A 24,488-nucleotide genomic window follows, 5' to 3' on the forward strand; every position below is an offset into this window, starting at 1 on the left:
TTTTGCCAATACTCCCTTTATTGAAAAATGCATTTTTAACAGCAACAATGTATCTCTACACATTTAAATTTGAACTATTTCCTGAAAAAATATATTTTTTTATAAAAATAAAAGACCATTTCTTTTGAATTAACTTAACATAAACATTTTTTTATATAAAAATAAAATATGTTCTTTCTTGATTTCACTTAACATAAATACTTGTTTTTATAAAAAAAATATATAAAATAAACAAAGTCTTTCTTGACCTGAAATATTTAACACTGTAAAACTGAACATTGAACCTGCTGTTCTCTATGGAAGCCCATTTCCGCCACCTGAAGAAAAAAAAACGTCCTCAACTAAGTCATAATTATGAGATAGAAAAGTCATAATTATGAGATAGTAAGTCATAATTATGAGATAGTAAGTCATAATTATGAGATAAAAAAGTCATAATTATGAGACAGTAAGTCATATTTATGAGATAAAAAGTCATAATTATGAGATACTAAGTCATAATTATGAGATAGAAAGTCATAATTATGAGATACTAAGTCATAATTATGAGATAGAAAGTCATAATTATGAGATAGAAAGTCATAATTATGAGATGACTTTTTATCTCATAAATATGACTTACTATCTCATAATTATGACTTTTTTAAAACGCCTTTATAAAGAGATAGGGAGCCCGAGAACTGGCGAAAAACGAAAACGGGCGGAAACTAAAGACACAGCAAGCGCGAGAGAGAGAGACAGGGGAGAAAGAGAGACGCGTGTGATTGGGGAAGAGCGGAGGGGGAATGGGTAAGGGAGCGGTGTGTGGTTGGAGGAGATGAGGTGGAGAGAGAGAGAGAGAGAGAGAGTAACGCACAGTGACTTAAATAAGTAACTTTAATCTGATTACTGGATTGGAAATAGTAACGCGTTAGATTACTCGTTACTGAAAAAAAGGGTCAGATAAGGGTAAGTAACGCGTTACTGACATCACTGGTGGCAGTGGACAAATTTTATTAAATTTAAGCTATTGTATTAAATGCAAAGAGACAAAACTCAGAGATGTCAGTCTGGACTGGACTAAAATGAATGGATAACCATTGAGTTCAACGAAAAACAGTAGGTAATGCAGCCTGTACTTTTCTGAAGAAAAACACATACATGGACAAGGGAATAAAATCACAGAGATAAAAGAGAAAATTACCCCAGGACCTTTTAAGAAACTAATCATGTATGGATAGGGCTTTAGATGTTATATGTATTGTGCATTCTGAGATGGTTTTATATTCACCACATATTGTGTACCATAACTGTTGATCAGTTTTAAGCATTTCTAAAATAGTTTCTCAGAATATTTGTATAAATATCTTACTGTTGGTCTTCAATTCCTTTTGGTGAGTGTTTGCTTTGGAATACTTCTTACTGAATTATGTCCTTTAACCCACAGCTCCACTACACTGGACAACAGACTACAGGAGTAAGCACGGTTGCAGTAAGCAGGAAAGACAGAAGAAGAAATAGGGTAAAGCTCACTCTGAAAATGCAATGAAGTCAAAACCCTCTGTGGTGATTGAGTCATCGCCTGCCTACGTTGCATCAAAACACTGCCAATTTGTGAAGGCCTTCAGGGCCGTGGGTTGTAGTGAGGGATGACTTGGCCTTCTTGGCTGGGAATCCACCTCTGATGGGTTGCAATGCTATCATAACACAATCCCACCTAGCAATCTTTAGACGCAACCACCAGAAACCATTTCATTACACTGCTTTCTTGGAAAACAGTATTTTATTGTATTTCAGGAATGTTTCCAGAACACCAACAATACTAATTTAAAATAAGAAATATTAACAGGTACAATAAATTCTTTCATGGAAATAAGTTGATAAATTACTCACATACTAATAATCACAATTTTGTAGACATGTGATGTTACTAAAACGCACTATTAAATAAAATGGTTCTCCTTTAATTTAAGTAATATTTCTTTTGGTTTTCTGTGAGTGTTTAAAGATATATAGAACCATGACAACATAAATAACCATTTAAATGCTTCAATAATTATGTACCTGTTTAAAAGTGGCAGTGGTTCTATTTTGTATGCTATAACAACACAAATAAGCATTTAAAAGGTTGAATAGTTCTTCAAGAGCTCTTCAAGGGGCCTTTAGTAAAGGCAGTGGTTCTGTTTAGACACATGGCAAATCAAAAGTACCTTTTAGATGCTCTTCTGATTGATGGAGAATAAAATGGTTCTACATGGTCCCAACAAGGGTTCCAGCACTGTTACAATAAAAAGAATCCCCTTTTAGTACTGTACACAATAGGTTTGTTTCGAGTGTAGTTCCTGTAGTTCGTAAATTACATGGAATTCTTGGACACATTTAAATAGCTTGATATTTGTTGTAATTTGTAATAATTCAAATGCCTAAATAAAAATAGAAACAATGTGTTACCTAACCACTTATAATAATTATTCAGCTTTACCATGCAGTACTGTAGACATGGTAAAACCACACTCCTCACCAAAGACAACTGTATAAAAAGTAATTTAAAGTGTAGTTTAACAATAATATATATTTATAGTAAAGTGTCCCTTCTGAGTAAATCTAGAAAAATGTTCTGTTATATAGTGTTTATATGAAATTTAACCAATTATGCTGCAACACAAAAGGCATGTTATATCAATATAACATAAAATAAATATTTTTCAGATTTCCTTTTCTGAGGTTTTCTGAGGTCCAAAGCAGGATTGCTATTTCTACAAATAATCAGCCCCTTTTGCTTAGAGTGTATTTTAAAGTGTAAGTAGAGAATCTTTATAAAGAAAAAGACGCAATATCACAGTAAAATCAATGCCAACATATGAAATCATTTATTTTCACAAAGTTTCAATACATGTCTCATTTATACAGGTACTCATCTAATAAATATAATATCACAAACAACCATGAGCCAGACATCGATGACTCTAAATGGACTCAAGTTAAAACTCTGGTCGTACCGAACACTGATGTGAGGACAGTTGATTGCTATAAAATATCCATAGAACATTTCAGAAAACAAATAAACCAGTTTATAAATGGATACAAATCGTAGCCCTTTTACACTGCAGCATTAGAGTCTAAACTGGAGATCTGTAGTCTGTTAGGTCCAAATTAACATTTCACTTTGGTATAGAAATATTTGAAAAAGTATGTTTTTTCAGTTTTACACTGAAGATATAGAAGCATTTTCCAAACTGAAACAAAAAAATGACCATAAATTTCAGATAAGAGCTTAAAAGGGAATCCACTAATAATTCAGTTGTTTGGGATCTTACAGTAAGGAGAGCAAAAGTAAGGTTGTTTACTGCAAAGAAAAGATAGGATTTCTTTGCAATAGTGGTGACAGAAAATATTGTTTTGCTGGTTTGAGTGAATCAGATACAGCAGTGCTGCTGCAGTTTTTAAACACTGTGTTCCCTCACTGTCCACTTGATTAGACACTCCTTTCTAGCTGCTGATGTAAAGTAAGAGACAGAAGCTCATCTGTTGCTGCACAGGATTCACAGGATACTGCCTATTCTCAGTCCAGCAGGTGTTTAAAAACTTTAGCAGCACTGCTGTGTCTGGTCCACTCATCAGACCCACCATGCCATGTCTTTTCAGACATCTGTTTCACCACCACAGTGACCAAAACGAATTTGAAAAAATCCTGAACAAAGACTTTCATACCAAATCACACTGAATGATGTTCACAACTTACATACAACTACTTAATTATTTAGGCTTAGAACAAAATGTGAACTTCCTCTTTAATCAGCCACTGTTTATCTCGCTCTGATAAAGTGGTTGGCTGATCTTCTCGAGGCCAAATGCTGCCATATCAGCATGTCCCAGCACAAAACACACATGTGGGTATGCAAAGTGTTAACTCCTCCATATCAGAGGAGGGGACTTTTGCACTAGTAGTGATTTAAAAACAGCCTGACGAGAAACAATCTATTGGAATGTCGGTGATACAAAGAACACAATTTTAACAACACATATGTACAAAACATTAAAAAAACAAGACAAGTACAAGAGCTCTGTTTTACTTTAAACACATTAAAAGATAAAGTACAATTATAACCTAAACTTCACTTAAACGTCATCACAACACGTCTGACCTGATCACGTCAATACCAAAGGATCAAATCTTTAAACAGGGTATCTGCAAGTTTTGGGAAATTAAACCTTTTAATAACACTAAAAAAAGTTTTTTTTATGGTATGATGATGCATTTTCTCATTGTACTGACAATAAGATTTTTTCAGCATTTTATCATCATTATATTGTACTGTATCGATACGGGGCATCTAAATTTTTAATAACTCAATAATTCACTATGCATTTTATTACACAGAGTGTAATTAGTGCTATTTAACTGGATACAGTGCAGCAAAATAATCAGTGAATAGTTACTGCACTATAAAGAGAGAACTTAAATCAGTTTTACAGAATCTGCCACTGCTGATGCATTTTGTCAATGTCAAACCAGAAAATAGACCCCTGAGCTACCCCTGTGTTACAGACTAGAACATATTTCAGTGCAGCATTTCAGTTTAGCATGGAGAAATGGCAGAGATGGCATTAGTTAATAGCTGTAGAAATTATTTGGATACTAAATCAGCTTAGACTGCACCTGAACAGCCATGTAGCTCAAACACAAGGAGTATGTTTGATAGTATGTTCTCACAAAAAGCAAACCACTATGAAGTTTATCTGAGACCAGATCCAAACCACCTAATCTTACAGTTTTCATACCTGCCTAAATAAGCAACACAAAGAGTACAAAGAGTCCAAAGAGTGCTAATGTGATGCAGATACTCTGTTTAAAACAATTTTACATTATATTAGAGCACAATTTACCGGCATAAAAATCATTTTCTGTGGAAGAGAATCAGAAAGCCCCCTGAATTCATTCCTGGAATGTGTGAGAAATGAACAGACTTGTACAGTGCTGTTATTGCATAAGAACATTTCCAGAACTCCCATTGCAAAATCATTAGTGATTGGTAGCTTAGGGGTGCTAACTGACTTCAAACTACACCACTCTGTTTATACCAGCACCTCCTCCACAACCGCCGTCGCCTGTGACGTAACCTGACTGAGGGATGATAACACTCTGACCCTCATGTGATGATAAACCCACGAAGGACTAGTAAGCAACAGGTCATCACAACCTGGTGACAATCATTACACACAGCATTAGGTCAGCAGAGACCTTGGCAGATGGCTGAGGACATTCATTAACAGATATATATTTACACAGACACACAAACATATGGTTAAGTTTATAGATGCCAGTTTACAAATTTGGAAACACTGTGAACCCTCTTAAACATGGTAAACTCAAACCAACTCTAGCAGCCTCTGTGAGAGAGAGAGAGAGAGAGAGAGAGAGAGAGAGAGAGAGAGAGAGAGAGAGAGAGATTGTAAAGTAACAGCAGGCAACCTTAAGAGTCCAGGCTAAAGATGCAGCAAGCTGAAGCCTGCCAAAGTAAAACCACTATGACACAGACACACATCAGCAGTGTGTAGCAACACACTGTAGCCTGTATCTTCTTAACCAACCTCTCACCTACCCACTAACTACAACTAGTGCATTACAGTCCAACATAACAATAGTTACTAAGGGTTAGTCTTTTAAATTAGTGCTCTGTCTAAGAAAAGTGCAAAGAAAGAAAAAGTACAATCAGTGTATCACAAGAGCTTAGCCTCAAAGTGAGTTTGGATTACAGTAACAACAGGAAATAATAAATATTAGTGAGAGAATTAGGGGGTACACCATATTCAACACACACTGCTGTACAATAGGTAAACAGGCCAGCTGCTTTTCTACACATGGGCCTGCATTCACTTGCAGATTAAGTATTAGCGTATTAGAGTGTAAGACTGCTGGTAGTGGAAGGGCAGCACAGTGCCAAAGGTGTACCAAGCCAGATAACATGCCCAGGTGGGGTCTTTATGGATAGCCCCAGTCTGGGCCCCAGAAATTGTCCAAGGGTTTTATGTTGGCCCCACATATAAATGACAGTGATGGGCTGACCCATCAGGGTCAGTAATGGGACGAGGAGAGGTTAAAGCTACGTGGGACCATGTGGGATTAGCATGAGATGTAATGATGGCCCCCACTTGGGGGTCCAACTGGGTTCCAGTAAAAACACGTAAACCCATAACAACTCACAACCTGCATGGAACCCACTATGCCCACAATTCAGCCACACATGAGCATTTTAACTTGGATGTTAGCCACATCCAAGGCTTGTAATGGCTCAAAAGTGAGTCAACACAGTTAACAGTCCATTTACAAAAACAGAGGTAAAGATATTTCCTGTAATAAAAGTGATGCGGTATGACATGAATAATAAATATTAGCTGTTACCAAAATAAGCACCCAGTCAAGTGAATAAAACTCTGTATCTGTATCTCTTTATTGTGGCTGGCTGCTACTAATATCAGCTCCCTTAAATTTCAGGGCAGTGCTACTGTAAAGCTAAATGCTGGTGGCTTTCTTGTCTCCACCTTGAGTGTGGAATGGTTTCCCACACCCAGATTAAGCCTAAACCTGGAGTAAACAGGATTTCTATAAATAGCAGTGCACATTAGGCTAAATCCACATTCAGAAATGCAGTCCTTAAAGGATGTTACTGACCAAGCCTGTTACCGTTGATAATCACTAAACTGCAAACAGTCATCGTAGTCATCAATTAGCTTGATTTGATTTGCATAATAAAGACAAATGGCAGAGTTTTATTAATTGTTAGCATGTTGTTATTCAACATTAGCTTTTTAGACTGATAAAAGATTTTGTGATTAAGTGTTGCTGGTCATTCCTTTAAAGGGGAATTTCACTGATGGTTCAAAACTTCTTAGTAATTCTGTAGTCAGAGAGTAAACAAATTCATGCAGATTGCAAAATTTTGATTTCAGAGGAAATTACGTTTTCAGATTTCAGAAAGATCATTAATGCAAGGGCTTACAATGTTGACCATATAAATATAGCAATTTCACTAATTATCCAAAATGAAACTAGCAAAAGTAAAACTACACAAGCTTTTGTGTGTATTTCATGTTGTTTCAACTTTAGCAAAATAGTGGTAAAGCTAAGAAATAGGCTTTTTAGGTACTCTTTTGATAAACAACACCCTGCATGTATCCCTGTGCAAGTATTTTAGAACAATTTCACATCAAACCACATTAAATGACTAAATGCTTACATTGAATACCCAATTAATTTAGCAGAAGTTTTAAAAAATCAGTGGAACTGTGGACCTGAGATGACCTCCATATGATCTTCATATCCACAGTTACCCAAAGAGATTTGACTTGGGCCTGGACCTAAATGACCCAGAGGTTTCCACAGCCTCCCTCTCAAAGTGCCCAGACAGAGACGTGCTATGCACAATCTGTGTCCTTGTTCGGATCTTGCTGAGTCTGGGCCTAAGCCCGCGCAGAGACGTCTTCCTGCGCAGCACTTTCTCCTTTACAAGCCCTGCGTTCTCACCCACTGTGCTCACGTCGTCCTCACTGGCACTGTGATTCAGCAGCTTCAATGGCCTAAGGTTGGCCTGGAGGACCCGGGACAGCCTCCACCCGCTGGCTTCTCCACCATGGACTTCCCGCTGGACTTCAACATCAGCTTCACTGATAGCCCCAACTATGTCGAGGACATCGTGTGCCACCTCGCTCTTCATGTATTGGCTGGCTTTCCTTCCGCTGTAGTCTCGTACTTCCACGTCAGCATCATAAGCACCCACCAACAGTTTTACTACCTCCATGTGGTTGTGCATGGCTGCCAGGTGCAGTGGCGTGTAGCCGGCACTGGAGCGGGCGTTTACATCCACTGGAACACCACGCTGAGTGGCAAAGCTCACAAGGAGAGCCAGCAGCTCGGCTTTGCCCAGTTTGGCGGCCCAGTGAAGGCATGTGAAACCAGTCACAAAGTCTTTCTTGCCAATAAGGCCTGGCTCGGTGGCCAGCAGACGCTGTAGGCTTTCCCACTCGCCATCGCTGGCACACATCATCCACTCATGCTCCAGTGGTTCTAGAGCAACTGAAGCATTCTCGTAGTACATGTTGTTGCCGGAGGAGGAGTTCAAGGACGTTGCGTCGCCATCGCTCCTGGCAGAATCCTTGCACCTGTTGGACAGGTAGACTGAGCTCCTCAGGGCCATGCTGCGCCGGACCTGTGGCGAACTTGACATCATGTGCTCGAGGAAGTTCTTCCTGCTGCCTTTTGGAGTGTTAATGTCAATAAATGGCCCCTCATCTGCAGACTGTTCACCACCACGCTGGGACCCTCCAGACTGTTTGCGCCTGAGCCACTGAGATATTTTCTGATCTGACTCGCTCTGCAGGTCCAGTGGACCTGTCGGAGCAGTCTGATCTGATGAAGCATCTTGGCCATCTGTCTGTTGGTCATCCTGTGTAGATGATGTACCCTCCAAGTAGGTACCCTTCCAATGAGTCCTAGTTTTCAACCCATCTGGAACAGTCTGATCAGGACTACTACTCTCCAATCCATCTGGAACAGTCTGATCACACCTTTCTTCAGACCCAACCATGCTTTCTACTTCAGTCCTGTCAGTCACATGCAGAAGAGACACATCTGCCAGCACTGTGATCTCTGGTATATCCTCGAGTTTTCTGACTCCCTTTTCAGATCCTTTTCTTGTCATGACCTGATTGCCCATCTCTGCTTCAGGCTGATCTTCTCCTGCAGGCGAGGTGTTCCCCGGCACACCCGGACCAGCAGTTCCGCAACCAGTGCCAGGTGCAATTTCTTGTTTTGCATCTCCGTTCTCGCTGCTTTCTGACGGGACAGCTCGTGTAGCGTGCGTAACGACACTGTTCCTGCCACCGTTCCCCTGCTCCGTATCTCCCGTCCTTTCCATACCATCCTGCTGACGACCATCACGGTCTCCTCCAACGAGCCCACCTCTGAACTTCTTCTTCAAGCACACGTATTTCTCCCCATTGTCCACTTTCACCACGGCCACGCTGTCAACATACCCTTTGAAAGCCTCTTTGGCCGCTGATTTCTTGCCTGGCTCGGTCGGAATGGCTGATCGAAAGTGTTCAATCAGATCCACGTTCCTCGCTCTCCCACCCCTCTCCGTTAGGAAGCGCAGAACCGCTTCTTGGGTGCATTCGCTCGCCATCGGACGGATTTAATCCCAGTCTGCCCGACCTGCACGCTTTATTTAGTATGGAACAGGTTAATCCTCACCAGAGATGTTCATCGTTTCCACAACACGAAGAAGCTCAAGCGGCTGCTGAGGCTCGTGCTGAAGCTGCATTCGACGCCTGCCCCGTTTTGGATGGGCTATTATGTCCACACACACACACACACACACACACTGCCCGCTCATCCCGTTACCAAGCTGGAAGTAATACACAGCCCCACCAGCAAGCGGAGCACCACCACAAACTACACTACACCCCCTTCCAGCAGCGCCCAGCTCCAAGTCTACAGATAACTGCGCCCAGGCGTCCGCCATTGTGGATCTAACCGTCGCTCAATTTGAATGAGACGGCCGTTCCAATTTGAACCAAAATGAACGTTAGTTTCGAGGTAGTACCACTCGTACTGAGATAGGGGTGTCCAGCTTCACACGCAGAGAAATAGTCCGGTTATAAAGACTTAGCTTACACAACATGTCATATTTTATCTTTTATAATATTGTTTACTTACATATTATACGTAATTGTATTTTTGAAGATTATCGACGTATAGTTGTATATTCTTTACAAAGATACGAAGTACGTCCTTCCCTCGGCGCCCCGGAGTGATACGCTCCCTCGCATTCCAATCGTTTCTCCAAACTTTTTTCAATCACTTCATCCGCCTTAATCTCAGGGTTTTGAGAAAAAAACACTAAAAACACTAAAAACAGAGCAGAATCACACTATTTCTACACATCATGTCGTCGTCTGATGTAGCTCGACAGGGGGTAAGCGTTTAGCTGTTGTTTTTACTTAGTTTTTACTCGGTTAAGGAAGGTTTAGCTCACTAAACTTGCTAAGCTATTCAGATAGCTAACCTAAGTTAGCTTAGCCAGCGACTAAGTTTGACTTTCTGTGTAATTCGTTAGTTAGTTAGCTAACGTTAATATTACCTGACATGTCTATTAGGGTTCTTGTAAATGGCAACACTGCATAATTTTATTCCTTTTTACGGTAATAGAAAAACGAAGTTCTGAGTTTGCTTGTTAGTTATTTGTCTAAAGTTCATTCAAACTTATGTTAACTCTAATGACCCACCTAGGTAACGTTAGTAACTTCACCTGGGTGTTGGTTAGCTAACTAGTTAAGTAATTAGCTAATTGAGTCAATATTGATTTACATGGGTTATATTGCTAGCTAGCTACCAAACTGACACTTTTCTGATTAGTTATTATGTGAGAGGTAGCTAACTACTTAAGCTATGTGTAGCTAATAGACTGCTTTGTTCTTTTTTTTTTTTTACACGTTTGTACAAGTATGCATCCGAACTCAGGACCCCATTGAGCTTTAGCCACTAATCAATTTAATGTAATGTTAATTAGGACTAAGCTGACCATCTTTTTTTTTTTTTAAGTGGACACTGGGTATTACAGGTATTCATTATGGTAATAATGTTTTGGCCTAAGTGATTTAACGCAATGTAGGCCTTATTTTTAGTTGTAGGACCGTAGCTGTGTGTGTGTATATGTGTAAGGGTTGTCAAATGTAAAACCTGGAAAAAAAAAAAACAATTATTAACATTAATACTGAAACACTTACTTGTTTACCTAACTCAAGTAAATATTGTATTGCTTTATTTGTAAAGCATCTGTAGTTTGTGAATGCAACTTGTGATTTTCAGTGTTTTTCAGTGATTTTACTGATAAAAATGGATAGACAGAGTGTCTACAAATTAATGTAGAATTTTAATTTATTTATACATGCAGGAAAAAATATAACTAAATATAAATGCAGCTTGGTGCAGGAGTAAAATTTAAATAAGGTTAAGGTACACAAAAATAAACTAATAAAAAGCTTCAGAGTATTACTTACTTAAAAATGCTGTAAATACATGACTGCAATAAAGAATAAAACACATAAAAAAAGAATATAATATTATAAGACTTTAAAAACAAATGGTTTAAAAATGATAAAGATCCTACTTACACAGTGTTGTTGTTGTTTGTTATTATAATATCACAAAGTCCATAATAATCAAAGTTTATTTAATCTTATGTGTTCAGCAGGCTACAACTATAGATAAATTATTTAAAACGTTCATCTTGCCAATCATCTTGTCACTCACCTAGTTAGATGCAGGGACACATAAACAACCAGGTGTAGTGGTCCAGAAGGTGGACTTGTTCAAAGTTGTAAAAATTCAGACAGAATTTGTGGAGAACTGATAATATAAACAGTGGTGTGAAATCGCAGACGTTTTATTCATGATACATTTATTGTCAAACCCACTTAATCCATTCCAGGTTGTGGGGGAGCCTGATCCAATTCTGGCAGTTATTGGCATAAGGCAGAATACACCATGAACAGACTGGTAATCCATGGCAGGACAGACAAATAGCCAGTCACGCAGACATAGTTACTCACAGCTAGGAGCAATTTTAAACACCTCCAATTCACATCCCACTTCCACTGTTCCTCAGTAAGACAGTGTCTGTTGAAAAGTGGAGGTATAAAGGTCACCCTCACAATACCAGTTAAAGAAATATATAAATATCTGTGTTTGTGTGTCAGAATCTTCAATATTTTTTAGTAAAACTGTCAGTATTATTATAATTCAGAAATACTTGTTAATAGTCCTCAACAGCTCCTTCAGACATGCTCTATGGCACTTCAGTCCAATTTCGGTCAAACAATTATGTGTTTGAGGTATGTTTGCCTCAGAACCTACTCTCCCACTTTCCAGTTTTAGTCATAAATATGCACCCTGTCCCAGAAAACTAGTGATGAACATGATGTTGTGCATGCATGGCCCAGTGTCCTCCCAATGCCTTGAATGGTATGGTCATGACCCAGAGCTTAAGAAATATCGCAGCAGTGTCTTTGGCATGTTTAAGTAAGCAAAGAAAGAGGAGATGATTGGTTAGCTCAGCAAAACCATTTCCTGTTTTATGGAATTAAAACACAATTTGTTTCTTGTTCCCACAGGAACATTTCCTGGGTGAATGTTTTATACAAGTCTTCCATTTTTACTGTACTGTTATATCTGTTGCTGAGACACTGTAGTTGAGAGGATTTAGGGGTCCAAAATCCAGCACTGTAATATTTCTTTCTGAGTGAGAGCCTCTTACTTTTCTTTTGAATAGTGGAAGTGGGATGTCCTTTGGGCTGACAGCAGAACCATGCTGCTCATAGCTTATTTTAGCTTCAGGTTTTCAAATCAGTTCCTTCCCACAATGATGACAGGTTGTTGTATCATCCTCAATATATGTCTGTACCTACAAACTTCTAAAAAATGACTTTTTCTACTTCATATAATGAACATCAGTCAGTGACAGAATGTGTTTAAAACTTATTTTAAAAGTATTTCAACCTTACATGAAAAATAAAAGTGTCTCTCTCTTACTTTTTAGCAGGAAAGAAATGCTCGTCCTCTGTCTTTGTCTGGCCATGTCGGCTTTGACAGCTTGCCAGACCAGCTGGTCAGTAAATCGACCAACCAAGGCTTTTGCTTCAATATCCTGTGCATAGGTGATTGTTATATTTTTTACTGTTTAATGCATTTTGACTGGTATGGGTATTTTTGCCATTCAGCTTATTAACCAATTGTGTGTTTATGTAGGTGAAACGGGTATAGGAAAGTCTACTTTGATGGACACGCTGTTTAACACCAACTTTGAGAACTTTGAATCGTCTCACTTTGAGCCACGTGTCAAACTGCGCGCCCAGACGTACGACTTGCAGGAGAGCAACGTGCGACTCAAGCTTACCATTGTCAACACTGTGGGCTTCGGAGACCAGATGAACAAACAAGAGAGGTGAGGAGAACCTAGACAGTACATACAGGTGTCTGTGGGAATGTCTGACTTCTTGTCTACTATAGAGGGAAAAATCAAGCATATTGTATTTTCAGAATAAGTGTAGTGATATATTTGCTGTTTTGCCATGTGTTTGCGGTTCACATAATTGCTTATGTGTAATTTGTGTTACTTGAGGCTTCCACTAGTTAACTTGCCACAGCAGTAAGGACACATTATGCAACAAAAAAATTGGCATTTCAAAGTATTTGCAGTAATTTGCAATACTGAATCAAATTTCAAAAACAAAGTATTGATTTTCAATTATTGGTTTCCATGTAAATATTGGTGTCATACAGTGGTTCATTTTTTGCTATCTTTAAACCATGTCCTCTAGATAGCAATGTTATACTTTATTGTTCCCACTGTTATAATTGCATAGAATGTGTCTAGTTGCTGAGTTACACATCTAAACTGTTCTCCAGCTACCAGCATGTGGTGGATTACATTGACACCCAGTTTGAGTCCTACCTGCAAGAGGAACTGAAGATCAAGCGTGCACTGCATAACTATCACGACTCGCGCATCCATGCCTGCCTGTATTTTATAGCCCCATCCGGTCACTCGCTGAAATCTCTTGATCTCGTCACCATGAAGAAACTGGACAGTAAGGTCAGTGCAAATCAGAGTGAATTAGTGTATGTTCACTTAAAAGGATTGAAGGGAACATGGATTGTTTGACTAAATGTGAATAGAAACTGTTTTTATTTTTTCTTAGTAAGATTTGAACAAATTTATGTTGGGAATACATTTTTGACACATGATCATAATAACGTATATATCCTTATTAAGTGTGTGCATGCAAAGTGCGTTACACAGATACACATTGCTTACTGGAAAAATGTGAACTGTCAGGGTAAACTTATTAAAAACAACACAAACATTAAGGTGTGTAATTTCAACATTCAGAAGTACAAAACATTTGATCTGGAATAATCATTTGGACATTTGCTTGGCTGCTGTTCCTGTACATGTTTCTGCATGAATAGTAACAGAGCGTTGTTTAAATTACAAGCTCAACGGCTAAATGTTTCTCTGCCCTGAAACGACCTCATCCACACATTTTGATGAAGTTGCCATTGCTGCCCGCATTGTCTGAACTGTTATCTGACTACTGTCTTCACGGTGGCATTTGGGACTGTTGTGATAGTAAACAAAAGTGAGCAGGATTGTGTGGGTAGAGGGTGGATGCTTGTGCCGGAAAACGTGAAAAAAGAGCAAAAACCTAAATATTGGAATAGAAATATCCCATTTTGAAATTAGGGTAAGAAACTGTTACTAACTGCAAGCATAAAATATATAGCAGAGGAAATTAGGCTAACATAAATAGAATAATATTGTTTTCATATAATAGAAAAGATGCACAACCATGATTGACTCTGTACACAGAGTTCAAAGTCACATTATTGAAATTAGATATGGAACACAGGGATAAATCCTTGGTCTTGGTCTACATATTTTAAATTGAGGTTTTCTATAGAAAGGAAAATATAGTCTACAGCTAGGCTTAAACCCTGTTTTGGAAACTGCCCCATAATGTATTTAATCTTGTCATGAAGAAACTAGACTGTAAGCTCAATACAGCACAGGGGCTGTTATGTAGTTCCAGTAGTTGACAGCTGGGTTTTTCACTGAAAATGCATTTGAACTCACTGTAAAACATCTTTAAAAAAAATCTTTCAAAATTCTGACTTTGGTCATTTTGAGGGTATTATAAAGGTGCCTGTGTTACTGGACCAGTAGTTTAAAATGATGTGCTGGCTGTATATTTATGTTCATGGTGAAAGTATATCTAAGGCCTTCAGTGTATTCCTGGAGTGGGTGTGTTTGTCTGGTTTCTTGGTTTGAGCTCAGTGGGAGTTTTTTGTCAGAAGCACTGGCAGCAGGACTGAACAGGCCTGAAATAGTTGTCGACTCCTCTCACTCTAAGCACTCGGGCTGGGGCAGGGCAGCCGGCTGAGCCAGTCTTGGTCTTGTGGTTCAGTTTCTCTCAGAGAAGCAAGCGTGCACATTTCTGTTTTAACATGAACTGATGTGGGTGCAGAATAGGATCCACATCTAGAAATGCTGATACTAAAAACCCAAGTAATGGATCAAACAATAAGAATGCCAAATCTTATGAAACTAGTGTAGTGACTGAAGATAATGCTTAGAATACTTTGTATTTTACTATTCAGTTGTTTTGCATGGTCCAGTCGGAATATTTTGACCACATTTTGTTCCTACACTCATTGTTCTTTTAAGCTCCACTGACCATACAAGAGCACTTGAGTAGTTCTATAAGTACACTGTAGTCCTTCAGTTTCTGTATATACTTTAGCCTTCTGTCCTTTAACTACAGATCAAGTATAAAAAGCAGCTAATATTTATTACTCTTGCTAATCTGTGTTTGTGTTGGTGTTTTGAGCTTGATTTCATTTTTATTTTATTATGTTATCATTATAATAGTTGCATAAAATGGCCTTAAATTGACTATTTTTTTATTTGTATTTTTTGTAACAAGAGGTGGGTGGTATGGCTCTAAAATAATATCACAATATTTCAGGGTATTTATTTTTTAATAACAACAATATGCTTGGTGATGGGACAAAACATATTTTTTACAATTCATTAAAATGTATATATTACAGCAACAAACAAAATTATTTAAATATTAAATATTTGCTGTATCAATAATGTTTTCCCCATGGGTCTTTATACTTTTATGGGGTTAATGAAATTTAGCATGCTATCAACACCAAAAAAGGAAGTTTATATGGAAATAGGAATATTCTTCTCTATTGACTTGTATTGTGGTTTATTGTATCTGTAAGTGCTTTCTTTATGTTTGTAAGTTTTTGGTATGTGTATGTTTCTGCTGCTACAGGTAAACATTATCCCAGTCATCGCCAAGGCGGACACCATTTCTAAGAGTGAGCTGCACAAGTTTAAGATTAAGATCATGAGTGAGCTGGTCAGTAATGGAGTGCAGATTTATCAGTTCCCCACTGATGACGAGACCGTTTCTAAGATCAACACCTCCATGAATGTGAGTATTTGAGCTCTACACTGTAACCTTTTTTTATTTTTATTTTATTTTTTTATAAATCTTTGCTTTCCATCCAACCTTCTGGGGGTCTATGAGTTGTCCTTATTGTTGTGAAACCTGCTTAATATTAAATGTATTAAGAGACATTACACTGCAGTTGACATATACTAGTCCTAAAGCAGGCAGATGGTTTAAGTCCAGCTCCCATTTAGAATATAAACAGCTACACCTATGATCCTAATCCCAAACTGTTTTCACGCCTCACAGACACCTCTCTCTGTTAGCCTCCTGACCGCTCATCTTCACACTACCACACAATGTAATGTAAAAATAAAGTAATGTAACAAAAACAAATTCAACCACAAGTGCAAAATATTTATTGCATGCATTTATACTGTAAACATAAACGTTTTTATACAAAAATCCTCTAATAGCTTCAGAGTAAATTGCAAAACAAATACAAAATGAACTTAAACTGAAAACCTTAATTATTATCAACATTTTTGAAATTGATATGATAAAACTTTAGCTTAGATGATATATTGTCCCAAACATAATTACAATAAATGATATTATTGTAAATTTAAACAGTATAAGCATGCAATTACACCTTGTCAATAGCAATTAAGAGTATTTAGACACTGCAATTGGAAAACTAAGTTATTTTTTTTTATATCCTTAATTAAAAAATGTAAATCAAATAGTAGGCTTACCAGCTCTGGCAAGTAAATAGACTTTTCTTGCTTAAAAAACATAATGGATGTCAAGGTCATGTTCATATTGTATATGATAGGTTGGTATTGTAGTTATTATAGCGTGTTTTAGCACAGTTAAACAGTGGCCGTGTAAACTACATGTTTTGTCTTTTTGCAATGCTTCCAGGGTCACCTGCCGTTTGCAGTGGTGGGCAGTACAGAGGAGGTAAAGATCGGAAATAAGATGGTGAAAGCACGACAGTACCCCTGGGGTGTGGTTCAAGGTGTGTGTGTGTGTGTGTGTAAATGTCTCTCCACGTGCATTAACTTATAAATATGTCCTCATAAGTTTGCTAAATTAGCTTTTTTTTATGTGTGTGTTTGTGGGTTTAAGTGGAGAACGAGAACCACTGTGACTTTGTGAAGCTGCGGGAGATGCTGATCTGCGTAAACATGGAGGACCTGAGGGAGCAAACGCACACACGCCACTACGAGCTCTACAGGCGCTGCAAACTGGAGGAGATGGGCTTTAAGGACACGGACCCTGAGAGCAAGCCAGTCAGGTAAATGCATTATATGCTGGGGTGGGTGAAAAAGCCCTAAAATTATATCATGATACTTCAAGTCATTTTTATGATAACAATATGCCTGGCGATATAAAAAAAAATATATTATTAATATAAAGAATACAGCACACACACATTTAATTTTAAGTTAACAGGTTCTAAACATTGAAAAATAATAATAAAAAAAACAGTACCCTTTGTCTGTCTTGTGAATGAAAACTAATTTTATATAAATAAATAATAATGTGACAAATAAAATTAAATAAATTATGCAACATACAAATAATGTAATATAACAAAAATCTACCGCAGCAGTAGTGCAGAATATGTAGTACATGCATATAAACTGTAAACAATTATACAAATTTTACCAGCTGCCAAATTTTAGACTGCTTTTAAAACAGAGCAATGCTTTTATCCCAATATGTATTTTTTTTTTTTTTTTTTTTTATCGTTTCAGAAATTATAGACACGTATGACAAATATGACAGCTCTATTGGCTACATTTACATATTATATATATACATTAAAGGGGACATGAAACATTTCAGTTTGTACAAGTTTTCTAAGGGATTAAATATAAAGGAATTTATTTGGGGGGGGGGGGATTTTTTATATAAAATGTTTACACACTAAATTGTAATATATTTATGTTTGTTACGTTTGAGCTAGGGCGCCGCCATGTTGCCCGTGCAGCACTGGTGACGTCACAAGGTTGGTTGGTTTAAGATCCCAGGCATATAGCTAGAGGAAAAGAGCTTGTTGTTTATGGAGATTATGGATGAAGATGAAGCTGAACTAGGCTAACTTGGAGCATTTACTCAGAGATCTTTCCTGTATAAACCTGAGCAGAACTTTTCAGATGCTTTTCTGAGAGAGAGACGTTTTGGGAGTGTTTATTCTCTCTCTACGTGGAGCCGTGCAGAAACCCTGCAGCGCGTCCACAGCAGGTAACCTACTGCCATCCAGTTAACCAGCTAGTTTATATACATTTAGCTACTTAGCATGTAAAGTCCAGAGTTCATTAAGACAGAATGAAACGAACATGATTTAAGTGGATATTGAAACACCCAAGCGCTGTTTGGTTGATAAAGCGTTCAGTTTAGAAGTTAGGAAGCTTACTGGGTAACTTCATCTAGTTAGCGTTAGCTAGTTAGCTAGCGTTGGCTAGCTATGGTAAGATAGTTAGAAAAGTAGCTAACGCTAGCTATGTTATCTTTAAATTGTCAGTTTATCTAGACTTTCGATAAGTTACCTCTTGCTGCTCTGCTGGGTGAGAGTGTTGTTTGGCTTGTACAGCTGCTGCTCTCATAGTAACGTTACCCTCAGTCGGACGGTCTGTACATCCCAGCTGATCAGATGAAAAATAAAAAACGGAGGAAAAAGCCCCGGACTTCAGCTTATTTATCCGCCGCTAATGCTCCTGACTCAAACCCCTCTCCTTCATATAGTAGTGGTCTAGAAAGTGCTCGCCACTAACCCCTAGCATTGCAGCTAACCGGAGGATTCTTGTGCTTCAGCGCTGCGAGCCCCCGCTGAAGAACAGCTGTCCAAGGCGAGGTATGAAAGTGAAAGTAAATATTTCTCATTCCTCACCCTATTAAATTTCACTACTCCCAGTATTACTACACACAGGGGCAATACAAAAGTGCCCCCCCGCTCTGCATTGAGTTTTGGTTTGGATTTTATTATCTATTGAGGAACTAATTTACGGTAGACTCGTTTGAGAACCAACCTCGTGACGTCACTTTCAGCGCTGGGACAAGATGGCGCTGCCCTTACTTAAAAAAATTACATTTAGATTGCTCATTATTTTAATTCCGCTTCACTGACAACTGTTAAACTTATCAGGTTTGTTAGAGTGAAAATACATCTTGTGAATTAAACTAAATACTTGAAGTGTTTCATGTCCCCTTTAACATATTAACATTGTACTGTCCATGATTAATTGGTGCATGTACAACTCCAATCACAAGCTCACATGTTGTAAGATCATTAGGCACTGATTTACCAATTAATGTGATGATAACTCTAAAAAAGATTTGACTCCATCGGGAGAGCTTTTGAGATGTTATAATTAACACAAAGATGTGAAATCCCCACTTATTGAATGAATATTATTAAAAATATTCGGAGTGGGTGCTGAACACAAATATTTATTCAAACGTGGCGCTCCAGCCTATTCATAACCTATTCATAACCTCACTAGAAATAATATACTTTGTCTTTACTATTTTCTGTGGATTTGATGGTTGTTTAGTGACCATATTGCTAAATGAGGCTCTAATATGAGGTTAATGTGATGTTCTGTGTACTAGGGTTGTCACGATACCAAAATTTTGACTTCGATACTGATACCAACTGTAGTATCACGATTCTCGATACCAAAACGATACTTGGAAGAAAAAAAAAACAATCAAAATATCTGAACATAAAATGTTTATTTTTGACTGAACTGGATTGAACACTGAACAATAGGTGCAAACGTTTTTATTCTAAAATGAAACATTTGAACAAAAAACAAGTTTCGTTATTATAACCTTAACTATAACATAATTATCTAAACACTTCCTAAAAACTAAAACTAAAACCAGAGGTAATGGTAGCCTGACTATGTGAACCTGACGGGCGGGCAGAAGTTAAGTTCTGAATAAGGAAAATAAAGAGACAGAAGAACATTACAATGTTATGTTCATTTTAACACTGACTGCTCCGTTTTATTAATCAACCGTTTACCGTTTTTAATAAGCAGTCGCTAGTAAATCTTTGTAAAGCTACAGAGTGTATCTTGACTAACTCCACTAACCTGTCGACTTCTCAGCTCTTTGTAGAGATCAGGGTGCTTGTCTGCTATTATGTTAAATAACACTGTAACATAGAAGCATAGAACTATTATTTAATTAAAATGATTTTTAAGAACAGCTAAACACAGTGCTGCAGGTCAAACGCGGAGGCGTTCACGTGCGAGAGAGAGAGACACAGCGAGAGTGAGAGAGAGAGAGATTTGCGTGTTCTGATGTGAGCTACTCACAGGTAAAGGTTCTCTTTTATCTCCTCGTGCTCATATTCTAGTCCCACACATAAGTCTGCAGCTCCTTCAGTGTTTTCTGTCGTATTTTGCGGCTAGCGCGAGCGCTTACAACTAACACCGCGGACCGCGAGGTGCCGCCGCGCTTGTGCCGAATCCGCTACTGAATCCGACTCCCGCTTCGCGGACAGAATTGGCACAACACCCCCCGCTGTACAACTGCGGGAGTAAAAACAGCGCTAATAAATAAAGTAGTTTAGTTTCACTTTCAGTTTTCGTTATTTTCGTTATTTTATTTAAAAATAAAAATATAAATAAAAAACAGATGCCTACATCTCAGACTATTCTCCCACACTTCACTCCTCGCGCCCGTTTTGTCCATAAGTCGCGGACGAGAGACATCTGTTATTTTAGCCGTCGCCATTCTACACTCGCTGCTGCTCTGCTGGCTTGCGCGTGAATCGATTCATTTGTTCAGAACACTAAGTTTATCTGAATCCTGCCACACCGACTGCTGCGGTGTGAATCATTTTTTTATGAACTGAATCAAATCGCGCCTACTAATTTGACTCATTTGAAGCTAGTGACTGGGCTATATACAGTATTGAAAGCATCGAACGCTAAAGAACCGAATCGTTTGTGATGACGTAGTATCGAAAAAGAATCGAACCTTCGGTACACCGTGCAACTCTACTGTGTACTGTGAATGAAATTCCCTCTGTGTTTTCTGCTTGTGAATATTGCGCTTGTGAAAGGGACTGTACTGCAGTCTGATGTAAGTAAGTTGTAAGTATCTCTTCAGCCTGCAGGAGACATATGAGGCGAAGCGTCAGGAGTTTCTGCTGGAGTTGCAGAGGAGAGAGGAGGAGATGAGGCAGATGTTTGTGCAGCGTGTTAAAGAGAAAGAAGCTGAATTGAAGGAGGCTGAGAGAGAGGTAATTGTCCGCACACATTCACACCGAAAAATCAACAGTTTTCTCTAATTTCAGAAAATATAAAAAAAAAAAATTGGACAACCTTTAGCTTTGATTGTAGCACATATTTATGTTGGCATTGTTTCAATAAGCTTCTGCAATGTCACAAGATTTATTTCAATTTTGCGGCATTGAAGATGGAAGGGTCTCTCTCACAATTCTAGCCCGATAAATCCTGGCGTTGTCATCATGGAATATGGTTGTGCCATCAGGAAAGAAAAAATCCATTGATGGAATAACCTGGGCTATATTCAGTATATTCATTGAGTACAGCTATTCTTTGAGTACATACTGTTGATGAACCTGGACCTGACCAACTGCAGCAACCCCAGATCACTTGCTTAATGAAATCAAAAGAGCAACCTTTTTTGACCAGGCAGTGTATAATTATTATAATAATATTATAAAAAAATAATAATAAGTTTCTATCTAAATCATTTAATGTGTTTGTTTACTTGCACGGTTTTTGGTTTGTTTTTTTACACAGTCACAAACCTAAATGCACGATTATGCCCCCTTAACAAACTATGGCCAGAGCTGACTGGCGCTGGGGGAAAAATATATATATATAATAAAAGAGGTTATGTGTTCCAGACCAGCGGGTAAAGCAGTGTGAAGCTGCTTTAATAGTAAACGCAGTATATTTGCAACTGAACTTTCAAACACAATGTTTTTAATGGGACGTGCGGTCGCAGAGTATACAGAGTTGCGTGGCCACAAGCAGTGAACAGTTTACATATGGCACTCTGTGTGAAGCCCTTAGTATGAAACAACAGTGTTTTTCCATAGCTGTAGTAATTATCTGGCTAATATCTGGTTAAACTGCACCTGAACAGCAGTTTAGCTTAAATACATTGGAATTGTACTTACTTGGGTAGGTACTTAATTGGGTACTTTATTGGTGCCAAAATTCAAATTTATGAATTTATTAGGAATGCTTTCTGTCTATCTACAAATGTATGTCTGTGTACAGCTGCAGGGCAAGTTTGAGCAGCTGAAGCGTCTGCATGCGGATGAGAAGAGTAAGCTGGATGACAAGAGGAAGAGTCTGGAGGATGAGATGAACTCCTTCAGCAAGAAGAAAGCTGCTGCTGAGCTTCTGCAGGGCCAGTCCCTAAGTGCCAACTCCAACATTAAGAAGGACAAGGACCGCAAGAAGTAAGCAGCATCATCACTTAATCTCATAACTTTTTAAAGTTTTTTACTTAAATATGGTCAGTCAGCAAAGCCGTGGTTTGGTGTTGGATGTTTGATGTTTTTGTACAGGACCTAGAACTGTAATGTCCCTAAGAGAATTATTCAGTATATCTCACAAACTAACATCATGCAAGCTACATGCTTAAATCACCACAAATATACCTCAGACTTGTCTCTGAGTTGTCTGGTTAGTAATTAGATTTACTACATACATACTTAACACATACCTAGAAAATGTTTGATACTAGTTTTAGCTACGTACTTTCATCTACTGTTTGCAAATTTCAGATGCAGAGTGTAAAGCAGGCCTTTGTGTTGTTCGTTGTTTACTGCATCCATGTCCATCTATTTAAATTTGTCGTTTTAAATTCTGGACTTGAAATGAAGATTACTGAGTTGATTTTTTTGGACCAGCAAAGCCAAGGGCTTATCATGTCAGAGATATGAGAAGGTTATGCCAGACTGAGTAAATTACACAGGGTTATTAGTCTGTGCAGTGTAGTGAGCGTGCAGTGATAAGTAGTGACCTTTCAAATGCAAATGTACATTGGTTCTGGGAAGCAGATTGAGTAAAGTTACAGTCAGGAATAGCTTTCGTCTTTTCCTTATTTAATGTTTGTTTTTTCCTCATTGCTGAAGTGTTTGTTTTTCTCTCCAGCTCGGGATTCATGTAAGAAGAAATGGGAGAGCGGATGGATTTTGGTTGCAAAGACCAGTGAACTTGGAGCATTTATGTTTTCACTCATCCTGCAAACACTATTATTCGGCTTGTTAGTATCTCTTTTAATGTTTTTTTTTTCTATAAGTGTATCAGCAGAGCTGCTGTTTTGTATCAATTGTATAACGGTCTGTTTTTATATTTACTGCACAAACTGTTTATTATAGTTTGTGTTTTACCACTAGGGGGAGACAACCCTATTGGTGTTGCATTAACAATGGTTAAAATAGATCATTGGGATCAAAGTGCCTTAAAAATGTTTTGCCTTACCAGCAGGTAGATTATCAGCCGAAACGGTGCCTTTACAGCAGTGTGATTTTGTGGTAGAGCATTGAAATAATGGAACTGTATCAGAAAGTGGATTGCTAGGACTTGCTGGAACTTAGTTTGTACATCAGTGTTGGGAGATTTTTTTTTTTTTTTATCACATTTTCTGAACTGCAGTGTTGACACTTTACTATGCATTCAGGTATAGAACAGTAATTCAGTGTGCTGTAGGTCTTCTTTTATAATGATAATCACAGTTAAACCACTTTTTCTACTATTTTATTTTGTAGGTGTTACCCATGTCAAATGCACTGATGTAGTTGAGCTAGCATGAAAGCCAAATCTTGATTCAGTGTCAGAACATCTGCCCTACGTCAGACAGTTTGGTCCAAATCAATCAAGTGTTCTCTGCACAACCAACAGCAGATAAGGGAAGGATACAGTGTGTCTGGGAGCCTAGGATTTCTGGACCAAATCATCACAGCAGCTGTTTTTCTACTATTTCCCCCTATTTATAAACACACTAAAAACATTTACTCACAAGGACTTTTTCAAGAAGGTGTTTTTTGATTATTTTTTGAAATGTATATTTATCTAAGCTGTGTATGGGGGTAAATTTAATATGTTAAAGCATGAATAAAAGTTGAATAAAAAATTCTCTGTCATGTTCATCTATCAAAATGCATAGTATTTTTATTTTTTGTAAGTGTCTTTAAAAATGTTCTGTGCCTTACCAAACGAAGGATTATCAGCCTAAAGAGCGCTGTTACAGCAGCATAGTTTTGTGGAAGAGCAGTAAAACTGCTAAACTGTGCAAGAAAGTGGCTATTGTTGTTATTAAACAAAGGTTTTGTTTTGGAATCAGCATTGGTAAACTAATAATTTAACAATTTTAGAACGGCAGAGTACTATAAATTACACTTATTATATTTATAATAATTATACTAATTCATTTTTTAATTCATTTTCTAAAGGGTGACATGGCACACAAATACA

General features: G+C 38.0%; 2 protein-coding genes across 4 annotated transcripts; one reads left to right on the forward strand and one right to left on the reverse strand.

Moving 5' to 3' along the window:
- Positions 1 to 2,860: 2,860 nt before the first annotated feature.
- On the reverse strand, positions 2,861 to 9,496 carry LOC103039140 (ankyrin repeat domain-containing protein SOWAHC-like). The gene has a single exon (XM_007257541.4). It carries the CDS (start codon positions 9,159 to 9,161, stop codon positions 7,308 to 7,310), a length of 1,854 nt encoding a protein of 617 aa, XP_007257603.3. The 5' UTR covers positions 9,162 to 9,496; the 3' UTR covers positions 2,861 to 7,307.
- Positions 9,497 to 9,706: 210 nt separating this feature from the next.
- On the forward strand, positions 9,707 to 24,152 carry LOC103039444 (septin-11). Of its 3 annotated transcripts, none has more exons than XM_049479614.1 (10): positions 9,707 to 9,953; positions 12,579 to 12,693; positions 12,785 to 12,980; positions 13,445 to 13,631; positions 15,886 to 16,047; positions 16,930 to 17,026; positions 17,137 to 17,305; positions 21,139 to 21,271; positions 22,284 to 22,468; positions 23,783 to 24,152. In XM_049479614.1, exons 1-10 carry the CDS (start codon positions 9,924 to 9,926, stop codon positions 23,805 to 23,807), a joined length of 1,299 nt encoding a protein of 432 aa, XP_049335571.1. In that variant the 5' UTR covers positions 9,707 to 9,923; the 3' UTR covers positions 23,808 to 24,152. The 3 variants fall into 3 exon arrangements, with proteins under 3 accessions (XP_049335571.1, XP_049335570.1, XP_007257604.1); XM_049479613.1 differs by having other exon boundaries at positions 9,713 to 9,953; positions 12,576 to 12,693; XM_007257542.4 differs by lacking the exon at positions 23,783 to 24,152 and adding an exon at positions 23,166 to 23,743 and having other exon boundaries at positions 9,732 to 9,953; positions 12,576 to 12,693.
- The last annotated feature ends 336 nt before the right edge of the window (positions 24,153 to 24,488 follow it).

This window comes from Astyanax mexicanus, chromosome 5 (genome assembly GCF_023375975.1).
Source record: "Astyanax mexicanus isolate ESR-SI-001 chromosome 5, AstMex3_surface, whole genome shotgun sequence".
Lineage (NCBI taxonomy): Eukaryota > Metazoa > Chordata > Actinopteri > Characiformes > Acestrorhamphidae > Astyanax > Astyanax mexicanus.

Bases quoted from the DNA above. Each gene is read 5' to 3' on its own strand.
- LOC103039140 (XM_007257541.4), bottom strand. From the start codon at position 9,161: ATGGCGAGCGAATGCACCCAAGAAGCGGTTCTGCGCTTCCTAACGGAG.
- LOC103039444 (XM_049479613.1), top strand. From the start codon at position 9,924: ATGTCGTCGTCTGATGTAGCTCGACAGGGG. The intron at 12,694-12,784 runs GTGATTGTTATA...GTGTTTATGTAG, and splicing joins CTTCAATATCCTGTGCATAG to GTGAAACGGGTATAGGAAAG. The intron at 21,272-22,283 runs GTAATTGTCCGC...GTCTGTGTACAG, and splicing joins TGAAGGAGGCTGAGAGAGAG to CTGCAGGGCAAGTTTGAGCA.